This window comes from Trichosurus vulpecula, chromosome 8, assembly GCF_011100635.1.
Source record: "Trichosurus vulpecula isolate mTriVul1 chromosome 8, mTriVul1.pri, whole genome shotgun sequence".
Classification (NCBI taxonomy): domain Eukaryota; kingdom Metazoa; phylum Chordata; class Mammalia; order Diprotodontia; family Phalangeridae; genus Trichosurus; species Trichosurus vulpecula.
In genome coordinates this window covers 225274751-225293732 of record NC_050580.1, presented here as the reverse complement: position 1 = coordinate 225293732, position 18982 = coordinate 225274751, and the positions used below count along the sequence as shown (strand labels likewise).

At 38.7% G+C, this 18982-nt stretch overlaps 1 protein-coding gene across 4 annotated transcripts in view; it reads right to left on the bottom strand.

Annotated features, from left to right (window-relative positions):
• Nucleotides 1-18982, bottom strand: part of GPHN (gephyrin) — an 885721-nt gene that overhangs the window by 61457 nt on the left and 805282 nt on the right. For all 4 annotated transcript variants that reach the window (XM_036769505.1, XM_036769507.1, XM_036769503.1 and 1 more), the window contains one exon: nt 15587-15708. In XM_036769505.1, coding sequence (XP_036625400.1) covers nt 15587-15708 — 122 coding nt within the window. The remainder of the gene's footprint in view (nt 1-15586; nt 15709-18982) is intronic.

The following is an 18982-nucleotide window of genomic DNA, read 5'->3' as shown; positions in this document are numbered from 1 at the left end:
TTGACAGAGGTAAGGGTATTGCCTGAGCAAACTTTTAGAGAGAACAAAGAAGCCCAGGTCCTGGATCTTCATCCAATTACTCATTAAATCAGGCTCTGGGTCTACTTGAAATTAAAAATGATATAAAATAGTATAATATTTTCCACACTACCTATGTGGAAATGCAGAGCTAGGCCTCTCAATCTTCCCTAGGTAGTTGCTTCTCAAGGGATCTAGTTGAAATCTTATTCTTGATAATTTATAGATGACCTTTGGGGCATGGCCAAATTTCCTCAGCCTCTATGAACTTGTGCAATGTCACCCCATAGCAAGGCTAAAATGGGGGTGGGGTGGTTTCTGCCCCACCCTTACATAAAAATGAAGAAAACTTAAGGGATACAGTGACTTGTAAGCCCAGAGAGTGGGATGGTGAAGCCCTCTCATGGAATTTGGATCTTGGCCTTTCTGTGAGTTGAGTGGGATGAATGGGGGTGGGGATTTTTCACCATGGTTCAGGGCTTCTGATTGTCAGCTAGGCTTAAGTTTCGAATCACTTGACCCTTAGGAATCCAAAACTTAGAGCAGCCTGAACCCCCCCAGCATGAACCTCGCCAAATAAGGAAAAAAGTGTTTTTAAGAGTTTGGCATTGGCTAAATTGTACCTGGGCTAGTAGATTTCCGAGTTTGGACTGTAAGCCTGAACTCCACCAATGAGAGTAAAAGGTCAGTGGTGGAGTGGGGGTTGTTTACGTGAGAGTATAAAGCTAAGTTCTGCCCTCTGGGCCCAGTCTCTCCCTACCGATTGTCTATCATTCGGAGATCGCCCTTTCTCCTGAGATCCTAACAAAAAAGTTTTCTGTTTCTAAATTTAAGAGACCTCTGACATTTTTAATTAATTGCTTGCGGGTGGTCTCACCCCACACACCAGGGATACAGTGACTTACATGTTCAGTGTCCCCAATTCTAACTTAACTCTGACTTCAAATTCAAGTCTTTTTCTACTATGTCATAAATTGGGTTCTCTGTAATTTTTCCTTCTACATAAGCAGTTCCTGACTTATGAATGGTTGATTTCCAATAGTTAATTTCTAAGTCAACTGTTTGGAATTCACAAGGCATTTTGCTATAAAAACAGTATTATAAGTGATGGTTATATTTGAGACCAACTCACAGAAGCTCATTTAGTACATAATGTAGTTGAAGAGTTTAAAGCATCATAGATCCAGACCTGGAAAAGACTTGGAAGTTATTGATTCTATCTTTTCACAGATGACGAAAATGATGTTGTTGAAAGAGGTTACACAGAGCTGGAATCTGAACTTGGGTTCTATGACTCCAAGTTTGTCACTCTTTCTACTATCCCACAATTGTTTCCAGTTTCAGAGCAAGAGACATGGAAGGGAGAAGGAGGAGGCTTGGTTAAGGAATCCCTGGTCACAGGACTGGCATAATTTGGAAACTGACAAAGTCTCTTTTATTACTAGCCTGTTCGTACTCCTCTCCAGTGACCTTGGGTACCTTTCTCAGGAGCCCATGTTATGCTGCTTCAGCTCCCTTCTGTATCCAGCTGCTCACCTCGGAGGTATACTCAGTGCCATTTCCTCAGTGTACCTGCTAAGCTAAGTGTTAGGAAGAAAGCAACTAGTTTGAATTAATTTACACTCAAGTATGACTAACTTAGCTTTCATCTTAACTAGATCAAAGAAGTTTTTGTTACAAGGAGATGTTAATTAATAAGCTAAATGAATATCTAATAGAAATTCAGATTGTTGAGGTATTTAGGATTTGACCGCAGGCTGGTTGCCTGTTTTTTAAAACAATTAGACTCCAGTGGCTTACATGCCTCTGGGCATTGGCTACTACAGCCATTCTAATTGAGGAATCCTCTAAACTTCCACTTGGTCAGCCCCAGGAAGTCCTGACTCCCCACTGAGTTCAGAGCATCCTGGAAGCAGAGGACCAACAGTGGCTGGCTAGCCACAGGCTCGAGGAATAATATCAAGCCTTGATCTCAGATACATCTGACCCAGTTCTTTGCCACACACTCCTGAACCCCGAAGCAGTGTGATACACAGAACAAAGGGTTAGGAGAGCTAGGTACGAAATAGTCAAGTCTCCACCATACCATAGAGGCCAAATTCCTGCCCCCTGGGACCTCTGACCAGAAGGCAGAATTAATAGCACCCACCCGAGCCCTTGAGCTAGGGGAAAATAAAAAAGTAAATGTTTTTACATGCCCGTGGAGCAATTCAGAAAGAAAAAACATCAAAAAAAAACTCCCTTATCAAACAAACATTTCCTTTTCCCTTTATATGTTGGCCTTGCCACAGTCATCCTTAATTTCTTCCAGGAAAATTGTCTTTTCTCTATACTCCTTTTGTGCCTGTTTGGTCCTTGTCTGTTTAACTTCCTTGCCAGCCTCCAGGGTCCAAGCCATCAGCTTCTGGATGACTGCTCAGGCTATGTACCAATTGCCAACCAAGTCCAAGGTCTCTAGCCCACTGCACCTGAAGTCTGACCCCTTGAACTGGACCCAGTGAGGCAGGGACAACTCTACACCCCTTGCCAGCCGGAAGCAGTTTTAGAAGCCGAGGTCTTTGCTCCTAACCCCAAAAGAATTTGGGTCCCATTTGTTTGAGGGAGGAATGATGGGGCACAGGCTCTGGGAGCCCTCTTGAACTCTCCTTGAATCTTCCCACTTGATCTGGTGTCCATCTGAAGCTATAAGCATTTTGTTATCACCAATTCTCAGTTACCTTTAACCTAGCCTAGCCCTTCATTGTCTGTTATCTCCAGACAGCTTTCCAAATAGGCTACTTCCCACCCTTAATCCAATTCTCTTGGTTTCTGATATCCCACCTTGTTACCCCAGACTACTGGCCCCTCCCATCAAGATCCTCCCTAGACTCCTCTTCCAATCACCCCAGACTACTTGGCTAACCCTAGATCCCTCCCACAGTCTTTTTGCATATAAGATCCATCTTGGCCTCTATGAAGCTTCTCAGATTCAATCTGCCCTGCTTGCTAATACAAGCCTCACAAATGCTGAGATTCCTTAAGAGTATGGCCAACATGGCAGATTTTAATAAATCTTGTTTTTCTTTAGCTGAAAGAAGGCTCAGGTCGAATTCATTCTGGCAGGACCCACATATTGCTATTTTGGGGTCCTAGCACCCCTAAACCTCAACAGTATGATAGTGTGAAGTGAAAAAATCCAGATGGTCATTTGTTGAGTTAGGAACAGCCTGAAAGCTACCATATTAGCATTAACTCAAATTGACTTCTATTTGGTGTTGAACTAGTCTTTGTCACGCTTGTAGATGTCCTATGCCTATGGGACACTGTGAATTACCTGTCAACGTGATTGCTCTTCTGGGGAATCCTTTAGGTAAAGCTCTATGTAGTGTGAACACAGTGTAGAGGCAGCTACTGGGCTCTACTCTAGCTCTGTCACTTACTATTTTTGATCTTTGGCAAGTTACTTCCCTCTTTGGGCTTGTTTCCTTAGCTATGCAGCAGGGAAGGTGATCAACTGAGCTCTCTCTCCTCTTTGGTAGGTCGTGTGAAGGGCTTAGTGCTGAAGGATCTGGTGCTTTGGAGTGACTCAGCAGTTCCTTGGTCCCTGGAGGGCCTCTGGGGGAGAAGGATGAATCTAGAAAGTGTGGTCCCTGAGGCAGCAGGAGCAAGCCACGCAATTGTGCCCAAAGGGCTATAAAACTTTGCATACCCTTTGACCCAGAAATACCACTACTAAGTCTATATCCCAAAGAGATCAAAGAAAATGAGAAGGGCCTATATGTACAAAAATATTTAAAGCAGCTTTTTTTTTTGTAGTGGCAAAGATTTGGAAATTAAGGTGATATTCATCAGTTGGAGAATGGATGAACAAGTTGTGGTATATGATAACAGTGGAATTTTATTGTGCTATATAAGAAATGACAAGCAAGATGATTTCAGAAAAACCTGGGAAGACTTACGAGACTTACATGCAAAGTGAACTGAACAAAACCAGGAGAACATTATACACAGTAACAGTCATATCATATGATGATCGACTGGGAATAACGCTATTCTCAGCAATACAGCGATCCAAGACAATTCCAAAGGACTTATGATGAAAAATGCTATCCACCTCCAGAGAAAGAAATGATGGAGGAGAGGATTCTGGGAAGACAGCAGAGTAGGTCAGAAAACTTTCAGCTCTCCAAATTTCCTCCACAAAAAAAAGACAGAACATCACTTCAGGGCAGCAGAAATAAACCTGGGGTAAAGCAGTTGCCTTCCTAAGACAATTTGAAAAGACCTCAGGAAAGACCAGGGGTGGAGGTTTGGCCTGAGTGAACTCAGGCCTCCAGGCTAACTCTGCAGTATAAATGAAGAACAAGCCCTGGGAGCAGCTGAGTTGAGAGGAAGCCTCAGCCTTAGAAACTTTCATCTCACAGACAGTGTGGGGAGGTCTGAGGAGGAGAGGTCTGAAGGACCTTTACCAGTGGAGGGACACGAAGCACAGCTGTGCTAACTAGATGGGTGCAGGGTGTGGCTTCGGGGTCAAGGAGCAAGTACACACCTGGTGAGTGCAATAGCAAAGGGCAAGGACCTGGTTGGCTCTGGGCACTTACAAGAGAGTAGAATCCCTGGTTTCAGTTCCAAGGTGGAGAGGACAGCTATAGTTTACAGCCACCAGAGCAAGGGAGTGGGGAGCAAGATCATTTGTGGGACAGTGGCTGGGGACCCTAGCTGTGGCTTAGGAGGGGATAAGAGATCTTAAGGTTAGACCCCAAGACAGACCTCAGAAAATAAGAGTAAGAAGGACATGAAACTTGGGCCATTGTTCCCCACACCTTAGGACTACAACTTGATTACACTAATAGCTGCTAGAAACAAAATAAAACAATAAATAAATAAGTACACAAAGGAGAAAGAACCCAACTTTAGATATCCCCAACTATGGGGATAGAGAAGATTTGGGTTCATATTTAGAGTAAGATAAGGGAGCATCAAATAAGAGAGACTGAGGAAAAATGAGAAAAAAAGAGCAATCCAAGAAAATTATGAAAAGAAAGTCAACCAGCTGGAAATACAGAATCAAAAAATTAAGGAAGAAAATAATTCCTTGAAAACTGGAATTGGGCAAGGGGAAGCTAATGACGTTCTAAGACACCAAGAAATCATAAAGTCAAAAGAATGAAAAATAGAAGACAAAGTGAAACATCTCATTAGAAAAACAACTGATCTGGAAAATAGATTGAGGACAAATAATATAAGAATAGTTGGATTATCTGAAAATTACAATAAAAAAAAGAATCTTGATATACTATCAAGGAAAATTTCCTTAAAGTTCTAGAACAAGAACACCAAGTCGAAATAGAAAAAAATCCACTAATCACTACCTGAAAGATATCCCATTGGGAAAAGTTATAGGAATATCATAGCAAAATATCAAAGCTCCCAGGTTAAGGAGAAAATATTAGAAGCAACAAGAAAAAAAAAACAATTTAAGTATCATGGAGCTACAATAGGGATTACACAAGTCTTAACCGAAGAACTGTAGGTCTTGGAATATTATATTCCATAGAGCAAAAGAGCTAGGGTTATGACTAAGGGTAACTTACCCAGCAAAGTTGAGTATAATCCTGAAAAAATAGACATTTAATGAACTCAAAGACTTTCAGGTTTTTGTGACAAAAACCCCAGTACTTAAGGGAAAATTCAACCTATAACATCCACGAGAAAGATAAGGTAAATATTAAAGACTAAATATAAGGGACTCAATAAGGTCAAATTGTTTGTGAAAATGTGAAAATATTAGCAGTATTCTTATGATTGTCATGCTTACTTGGGTAGTTTGAAAGAAAGACGTGTGCTGAGCTGAGCATGATGGAGTGATTAAAAAACTGTGCAGAGAGAGACAAAAACGAGTAATTATCTCATACAAATGAAGCATAAAAGGGAAAAACTGACACAGAAGAAACTAGTAGGGGAGAGTGTGGGTAGTACTCTCATTGGGAACGGGTTAAAGAGAGAACAACATACACACACATATGTATACATACATACATATATATGTATAAAAGCCTTCTAAATTCAGAAAGAAATAAGAGGGCAAGGGGAAAGGAGTGGAAGAGAAGATAAGGGAGGGACTCTTAGAGGGCTGGGTAGGTTAAGGAATAGGAGGGCATGGCAGCAGGTAGAAAAAAAGCAGAGAAGTGAGGAGGGACAGGGTAAATAGGGTGGGAAGGACAGTGAGGAAAAATAGGAAGAAGGAAAACAAACAACAAGTAATTGTAGCTTAGAATGTCAATAGGATGAATTTACCCATAAAGTGGAAAGTTAAAGTCAAAATGGATTTATTCAAAAGTGAAAAGTAGAGAAACTACATTATGTGTCAACAACATTATTTAATATCGGGTTAGACCGTTTACAATACCTAGACAGTATAAAATATCTCAGTGTATACCTGCCAAAACAGATGTAGGAACTATATGACATAAACATAAAATACTTTTATACAAATATACAAAAATACAAATGCTAATGCATTGTTTGTGGAGTTGTGAATTGATTCAACCATCCTGGAGAGGTTTTGGGAACTGTGCCCAAAGGGCTACAAAACTATGCCTATCTTTTGATCTAGCAATACCACTTCTATGTCTGTATTCCAAAGAGATCATAAAAATGAGAAAAGGACCCACATGTACAAAAATGTTTATAGCAGCTCTTTTTGTGGTAGCCAGGAATTGAAAACTGAGGGGACTCCTATCAATTGGGGAATGGCTGAACAAGTTGTGGTATATGAATGTAATGGAACACTGGTGTGTTCCATAAGAAATGATGAGCCAGGGGACTTCAGAAAAACCTGGAAAGACTTGCATGAACTGATGCTGAGTGAAGTGAGCAGAATCAGGAAAACTTCATACACAGTAATAGCAACACAATGCGATGACCAACTTTGACAGACTTAACTCTTCTCAGCAATAGCAGGATCTAAGACGATGCTAAAAAATTCATGTTGGAAAATGCCATCCGCATCCAGAGAAAGAAATATGGAGTCTGAGTGCAGATTGAAGCATACTATTTTTCCTTTTTTTTTCTGTTCTTTCTTTCTTGTGGTTTTTCCCTTTGGTTCTAATTCTTCTTTATAACATGACTAATGTGAAAATGTGGTTAATAGGATTGTACATGTATGGCCTATATCAGATTGCTTGCTGTCTTGGGGAGGGGAGAGGGGAAGAAGGGATAGAAAATTTAAAACTCAAAATCTTGTAAAGGTGAATGTTGAAAACTAAAAATAAATATCTTTAAAAAAATAAACCCAGATCTAAATAATTGAAGTAATATTTATTGTTCATGGATAGGTAAAGTCAATGGAATTTTAAAAATGACAATTTTACCTAACCCATCTATTTCTTTAACATCATCCCAATTAGATTACTAAAAAATTATTTTGCTGAGTTGGAAAAAATAATAACAAAGTTCATTTGGAAGAACAAAAGGTCAACAACTCAAAGAAACCGGGGAAAAAAGATGTAAAGGAAGTAGATTCAGCAGTGTCCGACCTTAAACTATATGGTGAGGTGAGAGCATTGTTCAAGTATTAAAAGAATAATTTTGGTTATTTTAAATTAAATTTTCTTGTATAAATAAAACCTATGTAGCCAAGAATAGAAGAAATGCAGAAAAATGGGGAAAAAAACTTTTGAAGATGATCTCTCAGATAGGATGTGACTGCATTAGAATATTTCTGTAGCGTATGAAATGATAGGCTGGTTGATTTAGAAAAACATGGAGAGGCTTGGACTTATGAAGGAAGATGCTATCCACCTTCAGAGAAACAGATGATAGGAGGAAATAAGCATAGTACAGTCTTACACATATGTGTATGAGTGTATATGTATATATGTGTGTGTTTATAGAGTTGTATGTATATGTACATATATCTGTGGTTAATTGTAGCCTTCTTTAGGATGGTGGGGGGAGGGAGGTGGAAAAATAAAGTAAAAAGTGCACAGCAGAGAACAAAAGAAAAGCTGGACAGCTTTGAAAATAATGTGTAGTATTATCATATAGGTTTTCTTGAAATGGAAATTTATTGTTTTATATTGAATCCTCTCTTATGGTCTGCTTTGTACATGGTAATTTTTTTTCCTTTTCTCATTTTCTCATGTTTTTAAGTTTAAAATAAAAAAATTACAAAAAAAGAGAACTGATCAGATCTGAATGCAGATTGAAACATATTTTTAAAATTTTCTTTTTCTTGTTTTTTTTTGGGGTGGGGATCTGCTTTTTCTTCTTTGTGTTTCTTTCCTAGTAATCACGCAGCAATTATGAGAGAGGGAGGGAGGGAGGGAAGGAAGGAGGAGGAGAGGGAGAGAGGGAGAGAGGGGGAGAGAGAGAGAGAGAGAGAATTTTTTTCTGTCTTGGGAGTTCCTGAGAGAGAGAGAGAGAGAGAGAGAGAGAGAGAGAGAGAGAGAGAGAGAATTTTTTTCTGTCTTGGGAGTTCCTGAGTTGATGTCAGCTGTACTTCAGGAGGAGTACCCTATGGTACTTCTTAGAAAAAAAGATAAAAAGATGACAGAAGGGGTGCTTACCAGAAGAGAGTAACATTAAGGTGCTGTCTGGACGGTATACTGGCAAGGCGAAGGTGAAATGTCAAGTTAATAGTGTCATAAACGTATCATTTTAAGCACCAACACCCCAGGAAAGTAGAATATGCTATTGTTTAATTGTTTAGGTTTTTGTCATTGTACCTGCTTGTGAGTCTGTTATTTTTTTAGGTGTTTTTTTTTTGTGATAAGGGATATAAATACTTGTCTTATGCCTGATATATACGGTATATGGAGTATCTTTCCACTCCATTACAGATTTTAGACATGAACCAAACCTAAACTCTCAGTGATTTTCCTCAGGGCTTGAGACAAATAGTCTGATTTCTTTTTTTTAAGGGCTAGGCTCTTGTAGGACTATCTATGGTGGAGGACTAGGAATCCTTTAATGGGAGAGAGTGGTTCAGCCCTTTCAAGGCCCAGCAGGGGTCCTCTGGTGTTATATCAGTAAAACAAGGCTGTTGGATCAGATGACCTCCAAGTTCCTTTCCAGCCCTAAATCTATGATCACATATAATTGGCCTGGCTCATTTAGTGATTTTTAAAAATTCTGAGCTCTCAAGTTAAACTTTTTAGCCCCATTCTCAGATCATTGTCCTCAGAAACACCTTCTCCATGAAGTGAAGTGTGATAGGGCAGATTGGGGCCTTTTTGTGGGCTCCTAAGCAGGGGTATTTGGGCCTATGAGAAATCATGACAATAGATATCATAAAACAAGATCAATGATGATTTATACTGGAAGAGCTCTTACTGTCTTTAAAATGATCCATTGATAGTACTTTTTAAAAGAGCCAGTCTGAAAGCCCAGCCCCAGCGCTTTATAAATTCATTCAACAGCATATATCTTTTTGAGGCAAAAATTCCCTCTGCTATTTTTTTCCTAACTGAAGAGGAAATAGTTCATTAAAAAAAAAAGGTCAGCAAGTATGACTTGCCAAAGCTGATTTAGTTTTTCTAGTGACAGAGGAAAAATAGCACCTAAAACTGCACAGGATGTGCAGACAGAATTGGCTTTCTGAAGGTCCTACTTACATATGGCTTGGAATGGAAGATGCCTCCCCAATTTTGTATACTACAGAAAAACATCGATGAAATACAGAAATGCTATAAAATAATAGTAACTAGCATCTTGTATTTTTATTTTTATTTTTTTGTTTTGGTTTGGTTTTTTTTGGAGGGGGAAAGGCAAGGCAATTGGGGTTGGGCGACTTGCCCAAGGTCAGACAGCTAGTAAGTGTGTCAAGTGTCTGAGGCTGGATTGGAACTTAGGTCCTCCTGACTCCAGGGCCAGTGCTCTACTCACTTTGCCACCTAGCTGCCCCCACATTTCATATTTTTAGTAAACTGTTACATAACATGGTCAGAAAATTGATTTTTATCCATTTTCAAAGATACAGTCAAGGAAAGTTAACATCAAAATATACTTTGACATTTACTCTTTGATGACTTAGAAGGTGTTTTTGACTCCTGCAGTATCTAAGTTATGAAAACATCTGAATACAAACATATATTATTGTACTTTAGATGTGAGGAAGTCCTGGATGACAGAGAATAGAATTGAATCCCATGTTAAAAAAATCCTGTGTTAATAGAATTCTGTGTAACAAAAGTGAGTCTATGGTACATAAGATTTTCCTGAATGGGGGTTTAGTTCCAAAAAAATTGCCCTCTCACTTCTCATTTCCTCTTTCATATTGTTCCATATCCTGTCGTCCAGGAAACCTCTCAGGTTTCCACTCTATCTTGTTACTGGCCCTCATGCAGTCACTGTCTGCCCAGAGGAGTGGTTTCCCTAAAGGAAAATTCACTAAATGGTGTCAAAGGTAAAATGATCAGTGCTCATGGAGGTTGTGATCTATTTCTCAATTTACCTCTTTACCCTCTCTTACTCTCTGATTGCTGCTGCCTTTTCCAGATACAATTTCAGTGTTAAGATTAATATATCCTGCTCATTTCCCAGCTTTCTTCTTCCCTGAGAAGTCATAAATAAGCCTGGAAAGCATAGCTTTCTGGATTCTTATTTCTATTTCTTATACTAGGGAAATAACACTATTACTAATACAAAGTCTCTGGAAAAAAGGAGATTTTTTTTTTCTTTCTGACCTGAACATGACTACAAAACCTGAATGAATTGCTTTTGTCTTTCTATCCCCAGCATCAGCCCAGTGCCAGTTACTTACTAGGTGCTTAATAAATGCTTGCTTGATTGACTATAGCAATCTATATTAGTGGGATACTTCAAAGATGTGATTTTGTTGTTTGACACAACTGGTGAGGGACAATTCACTTAGGCTACACAAAACTACAAGCGCATTTGCAAATATAAGAAAGTGATTGCCTCAGTGCAGTTGTTGCAAAATGAATGCAAGTTGTGGTTGTATTTCAAGAAGAGAGGCCTGATTATCCAGCTAGTTAACTCATGAAACTTAAAACTTATCCTCAAAGGTGGCCATAGCACCTTCTTAAATTCTGCATAATGTAGCAAAAATAAATTTTAAAAAATGTTAGTGGGTAAAAAGACAATAACTCAAATATTGTAAAAGATTTTGGAAATGGTTGTTGAGCTTAAACTTACTGGTAGTGATAGCTTCTGTAGGTTAAGCACTGTTTGATTTTTGTCTTGAAGTCCCTGTTACCTAGCACAGTGCTGGACACATAGTAGGTGGTTAATATATGTTAACTGATTGATTGGTCATATAATGAGCAGATTTTAGGGGAAATCATAATAGCAGGGTTTTGCCAATAGAGTATGTGAGTATATCTCACACAATTGCACATAGACAGTGCAAGTAGGAAGGAGAGTACCTACCTTCCTTCTAAAACAGTGCTCTTAAAAACCACCAATGACGGTCTAATTGTGAGCTCCAGAAGCCTTTGCTGAGGTTTTATCTTCTTTCACCATGGAGCATTTGACACTGCTGGTTGTTGTTGAGTTATTTCAGTCACATCAGAACCTTTGTGACCTCATTTGGAGTTTTCTGGGCAAAGATACTGGAGTGGTTTGCTATTTCCTTCTCTAGATCCTTTTACAAATGAGGAAACTGAGGTAAACAGGGTTAAATGAGTTGCCTAAGGTTACATAGCTAGTAAGTGTTTGAGGCCAAATTTGAACTCAGGAAGATGAATCTTCCTGATTTTGAGCCCAATGCTCTATCCATTGTGCCACCTAACTGCCCGATGCTAGTGGTTACCCTTTCCTTATTGAAACTCTTCTTCCTTAGCTTCTGTGGTACTGCATTCTCTTTAATTGTTCCTTTTCCTAGTCTTCCTCCTACCAACTAAAGGGGAAGATTCTGTTCTGGGCCCTCTTCTCTCTTCATTCTATGCTTGTTTCCTTCTATATGTGATCATATAACGCCCCCCCCGGGCCCCTCCCCCCCACTAGAAAACTATAGTTTTAACCCGGACTTCTCTCCAAAGCCCTAGTTTTGCATTTTCAGCTGTCTACTTAATGTCATCTCACAGAGCATCTGGGAATCCCTGACTATGTTTAAAACCAAACTCATCAGCTTTATCCTTCCCTTAAATGTAACCCTTTGACAACAATATCAGCTAAAAGCAAGGAAGGCATAGGAAATGTAGTCAAGTTGATGGTGATGAAGAATGAGGATGGGATGAATTATAGTATAAGAATTCCTAGTATGAAAGCACTTTACATACATTTTCATCATATCTCCTTTGACACAAGACTATGACTGAATGTGGTCTAGCTCAATAAAGCAAGCTGAGTTGACTCCAATAGATACTAGGGCACTCATAGTTTCTTTGCTAATGAAATCCCCCCTAATTTTGCTAGATTATATAAAGCACTAAATTTTGTACAGAGTATAAGTGTTTGTAGTAAATAAGTCCTCTCAAATACAATTCAACATTTATTAATACAGAAAGGTAGTAAAATACTACGGAAAACTGTAGAATCAAAAGATCCAAGTTCAATTCTTGCCTCTGACATTTACTACTGAAGCAAGTCAGTCAACTTCTGTCTCAGTTTTCATCTCTAAAATGGGAATAATATCATTTTATCTTTCTACCTCATAGTTATCATGAGGAAAGCATTTTTAAAGCTCATGAATGCAAATTAAGTGCCTAATATGTACAATATTTTTCTGTTTATACCAAGATACTTGTTAAAATTTTGTGTGCACATTTACAAAGTTTTTGTATAAACTGAAGATAAGTTACCTATAAGCAGGGTTTGAAAGCATGTATTAAACCTGCTGATAATATCAATTTAGTAAGAGTGGTTAGTACTTTACTAACTACCTTAGTAATATTTGTCATAGGTTGGAGAAGTAATAAGGACAGCTGCTGAGTATTTAATAGATAAAGGAAAAATAAACTGCATTTACATAAGACAAAGCAGATGGGCTTTGTACAGACATGATAATAAAAGAAGAATTACAAGAATTTAGAACTAGAAGATATCTTATAAGTTGTGTAGTTTAATTGTACAACTTTGTAAATAAGGTAAGAGGCTTTAGGGAATGGAAATGCCCAAGGTGACAGCCTTAGTGGGATGCAAATTCAGATTTCTAGACCCTCCTGTTTAGTGATCTTTCCAATATAAAATTTGATCATAGGGTGTTCTCATGGATCATAAGTTAAACATGAATTAATGAAGGACTCTTATAGTGCAGAAAAAAAGGAAACAAGATCTAGGATCAATGTGTGGAAGTTATGAGAGGCAAATTGTGGTTAAATGTAAGGAAAAATTTTCTAGCAATTAGAGTTGTAGAAAACAGGCCACTTTCTGAGACAGTGAACCTCCAGTCATTAAATGTCTTCAAGAATTGATGCATGACCGTCCATTAGGGATGTTGCATATCGATTTTTTTGAATTGGATCAATAAGGGTTCCTTCCTATGCTAAGATATTAATAATTGCTAGCATTTATATAGACCTTTAGGGTTTGTAAAGCACTTCTATATATCATCTCACTTGATCATATAATTCTTGGGATGCGGGTTAAAGACTAGACGCTTCTTTGGGTCTAAGTTAAAGAATATAAACTCTCCGGGTTTGAAAAAACAGAGTTTAAATTCATTTAAGGTTGCTCTTTCTTCCTTTGTCTCTCTTGGCCATAGCTGGGTAAAGCTGGTGAGTACTTGGAGACTGTTTCTCCTCTCATTTTGCAGACATTGTAGACTTTGTGCCAGACCCTTCAGGTTTTCCCTAGTGGTTTTTACATGATAACTTTTATGTAATGTCATTTGTTCTCATTAGCATACAGCTGCAAAGGTAGCTAAAAATGAGGGGGGAGGCAACCTTCCTAGAATACCAAATGACTTTAGCAATAGAAACAAGAAGAATTTAATCTAAACTCCCTGTACAGATTCCCATTAGAGCACTCATAAATTCTTTCCTCTTGTTACTGGGTGGATTCACTTTCCACTTCTACATTTTAATCTAGTTATTTCTTTGTTCATTTTGGGGCTTTTCAAGCCTGAGAATGAGAATGTGCAGATGTATTCCAACTTTTTATAATGACTTACTCTGATGTGAAGTATAGACAGCAAATAGTAAGTTTACCATTGGAGACTGGGAGCTGTTTTTATTTTATTTTTAACCTGCTTTCCTTGTTCTCCCTGCTGGCCTCTATCATATTTAATCCCAAAAAGGAGCCAGAGAATATTCTTCAGAGCACTGTGTGAACATTATTGGCCATGAAACCTAAATACATCCACCGTGTTGGCTTCAGAAAATGGAGCACCAATGCCAACGTGAATTTTTTCAATGGTGACCATTCATTTAAAATCAGAGCTATTGGCTATTGTTTTTTTTTTTTAATTTTTATATGGCAGTGTGGCAAATGATTAACAGTGTTTTGGAAGACAAAGTAATGAGACAAAAAGAGTAAGAAAAAGTCTAGTGCCAAGGTACTTATTTAGAACTCTTTGTGTTTGAGACTAGGAAACAAGGAAACCTATGGGGTCTGAGGTTGTTCGTGTTGGTTAGGAAAGAGATTCAAATTAACCTGACAACCTTATTTTCTCTATTCCATGGCTATGTATTTCAGGGTTTGATGCCTCTGTGCCTCAGAAATTTTTCTTCGTCTTCTTGGCACTTGATTTTATCTTCCTAGAGTTGTTTGTATTAGTATATAATTTTCAAGGGCTGGAAACCTATGCAAAGAAAGATTGGTTGCTGGCCAACTTAAAATTCATACAAATTCTGTTTTTCTGTAACTAGCTCTTTTCCCTCACTTGTACAACAGCTGGTTAGGGTTAAATATATAGTTCATGGGCATGGAACATAGCTATACCAATCAGGTCCACACTTGAGTACAAGACTCTGAGCTAGGTACTCAGCTACAGACCCAACAGACCAGTTGTGGACTGAACATAAAGTCAAAACAAATGTCAAAGGTTTTAAAAGGTCAAAAAATTGTCAAAGGAAACGACCTCCATCTGAAATAATCTTAGAGATTATTATAGAAGAGATGGAAAAAATGTGAAGAAAAGGTGACTGTAGAGTGAAATGACAGAAAAGAAATGAACAGTTTTTTAGGTGCAGACCTTGGTAGATGCATGTTCCAATGACTCAAAATTCAATATTGAAAAAACTGGAATGTTTAAGGATTATGTATTCAAATGTTAAAAAGTCAGAGCTGGAAGGGGCCTATGAATGCTAGAACTGACATCCTCTCTACTCACCTGTGCTCTCCCTGGTCCTTACTGCAATAAGCACAGGAATAAGTTGCAAAAAAATTACTGATAATAGGAGTAGTAGGAGGAAGCCAAAACAATAAGATAAAGATTTCCATAATGTAAAAACCCACAGCAATGCAGAATTTTCTTCTTTTGCTTCAATAGCCATCTCCTGGGAAGAATAAAATCCCTAAAGGATATAAGTATCTCTATAGCCCTCTGGCTCCCAAAGACTGACATAAGTTAAAACATTTAGATAATTTTATTTTTCTTACCTCTTTGGGTCAAACTCCACTAACATTCTAAAGACCCATATTTGCACAATGTTTACTTGTCAAATTAACATTCAATACTTACTTGTCTCCTACAATTCCCAAGTTGATGGTTGGGTAGCCATGTTCCTGAATTGTTGCTAGGAGAGTTGAACGATTGCTGTCTCGAATCTTTCCTGGTAAGAGGTCATCTTCAGGATTCAGCAACTACAACCACCCCCCGAAAAAAAGACAAAACCCCACCAATTAATCTCTTATCATAATGTTTCCTTGAAGGGTGTAGTTGTCATAAGTACACCCATTCTCCTCTGATAGACGCACGTAATTGAATAAGCCCTGACCTTCCTCTGCTTGTGTTCTGAAATAAACATCCTGTTTTAGAAATAAGTCAATACAGAGTATATACTAAGTAAATACAAAGTAATTTGGGAGTTTGGGAGAGAAGCAAAAACTATGGGGTTCAGGAAAGGCCCTATGTAGGATGAGTCTTGAACAGAGACAGGTTCCAGGAGGTGGAAGTGAAAAGGGAGAACACCTTTGGGGTAACCCTATGCAAAGGTACAGAAGGAGATGAAATACTGTATATGTTTATAATACATCAGCCAGTTTGGTTGGAACTTAGAGTGTGAGAAGAAAAAAGGGATTGTGTTAGGAGCTGAACCTGTGATTTCACTGGTACTGGGTTGAAAAAACTCACTTTACCAATGCAGGCCAGATATCTTGTCTGTTTGTGTGTGGGAGGTGGGGGGAGCAATATGAAATAAGTCTGGAAAGATCGGTTAGATTTAGATTATGAAGGATTCTAAATGAGTGTGTTTGACCACAGAGGCAAAATGGAGCTCCTGAAGCTTCTTGAGCAGGACCCAACTTTTGCATTAGTGATATCTGACAGCTTTGTAGATGATAAGTTGGAGCTGCTTGGTGCAGAGGGACCAATTAAGAAGCGTTTGCAATAATCAAGGCAATAGATGAGGGCTTAAACTAGGGTGATGGTGTGAGTGAAGAGAAGGGGAGAGATGCAAGAGGTATTGTAAAGATAGAATTGAGAAGATTTCACAACTTACTGAATCTGGGTTAGAGGTGGAGAGTCAAGGATAACTTTGAGGTAGCAAATCTAGGTGACAGGAAAGATGGGGAAACTAAGAAGGGTGATGGGGTTTAATTAATGAAAAGACAAGGCATTTATCTTTTCACCAAATATCCTTATCTAGGATATGTGGAATTCGATATGCTACTGGGACACCCAGGTGGAGATCATAGAATCATTGATCGAGAAGTTAGAAGGCAATTCAGAAGCTATATAGTTCAACCCTCTCATTTTACAGGTGAGGAAACAGGAGTAGGGCCTCAGTTGCTGCTCTATTAATCACTCAGAGGTAGGATTTGAACTATGTCATAGATCATAAAGCTGAAGCAGGGGTTCTTAATCTTTTTTGTATAGGTCCAGTTAAGCCTGTGGACCCCTTCGCAGAATAACAGTTTATTGCCTATAATTGGAGGAAATGCTAAATTTCATTTAGAGATGAGTGAAATTAAAGATGTAATTTTTCCCATCCAAGTTCAAGGACTCCCTGAAATGTACGCAATGGACCCCAGGTTCAGAACCCCTACTCTAAGCTAGAAGGGACCTCAAAGGCCATCTAGTCCTTCCTCTTCATTTTACAGTAAGGAAAATGAGGTCTAGGGAAGTTTTATCTTACAAAAGGACACACAGTAAGCATCAGAGGCAGGTTTTGAACCTAGGTCTTCTTTCTGTTACTCCATACTTTTCCCAGATGTACAACAGGCAACTGGCAATGTGGGATAAGAGTTCAAGAAAAGGATAAAAAGTTGGTTACATAGATTTGGAAGATATCTGCATAGAAATGATCATTAAACCCATAGGAAATAATGGGACTGCCAAGAGAGAGTGTGGAGAGAGAAGATGGCTCAGAACAGAACCCTAGGGTCCACTCACACAAAGGAAGGGGGACATGGATGATGACCCAGCAAATAAGACTAAGAACAAATGGCTGGACAGGTAGGAAGAGAAGCAAGACAGAGCAGTATGAAGAAAACCTGGAAGGGGGTGGGGAGATGGAAGGGGAAGGAGGAAGGACAGGGGCAGGGGACAGAGTATCTTGGAGGACAGAGTGGCCAATAGTGTCAAATACTACAGAATAGTCAAGAAGGATGAAACCTAGGAAAAATACACTGGGTAGCAAGTGAGGGATTGCTGGTGACCCTGGAGGGAACAGTTTCAGTTGAGCAGTAGAAACCATATTCAAGGGGGATGTTTAGAATTAGAGGTAAGGGGCACAGAGGGCTTTTATTTTTCTAAGTTTGCCAGAAAATATGGGATGATAAATTTGAAGGAATGGCAGGGTCAAGTGAAAGTTTTTTAAGGATGGGGGAAATTTGGGCAAAAAGATTCAGGGATAAAACAACTTGGTGGAACTGCAAACTTTTTCATAATAAGTTTTTACGTGTAATAATATGTTGAATTTATATCATAATCTTTTCTCCCCAGAGGATAACAAATGCTTTAGAGACAGGATCTATTAAATCCCTCACATTTCTTGCCCTCAGAATATCCCTGTTAAGTAGTCAGGATGAATACAGAGCAGTATTAGATTGGAACCTGGCCAAAAGTTAAGTAGTCAGGATGAATACAGAGCAGTATTAGATTGGAACCTGGCCAAAACACATGACTTACCATCCCCAATCTCAAAAGAAAACCAAACATTTAAGCCTCTCTGCTTCCAATGTGCATATTCAATGATAGTATGTAGTCCCAATCGAGGTACTGAATTTTCCTGGTCACCCAGGTTCATAACCTTTGTCATCTCTGACTATCTCCTCTTTCTCATCCTCCATAAACAATCAGTTGCTGCCACTTACTGATTTTACCTCCACCACATCTGGTTGTACCCACCATCCTAGTTAAGGCACTGAGCGTGCTCTCTCAGGAGGGTCTCCTGGGTGGTTTCCCTGTTTCCAGGTTCTTCTCTTTCCAACCACTTATACTCTCCTGATCAAAAACCTCCAGGTCCTCCTCATTGTTTCCATTATGAAATATGCCTCAGCCTGGGATTCAAAGCTTTCAACTCCAACTTGTCTTTTGAAATTTATTTCATATGACTTCTTTTCATACATTTGATGATGTAGCAAGGCTGGACTACTTGTTATTCCTTGAACTGAGCATTTTAATTCATTATTTAAGTATTGTTTCCTTTTCAGTTAATCTGGAGAATTTATATTTTAAAATAACTTCTTTTTTGCTTCTTTTAGGGAAAATAAAAACCACTTTCTTTAGTGATTCTATGAATTCTTGTGTTCGTGTTCAAACTGCATTTTTCTTTCAAGCTTTGCTTGTAGATGTTTTCAAGTTGTTATCTTCCTCTGAGTTTGTGTCTTGAGATTCTGTGCACATATCTGGTATTTATTTATCTGATATCTGTTATCTTCTCCTGGTACGATGTAAGCTTCTTGTAGGCAGGGC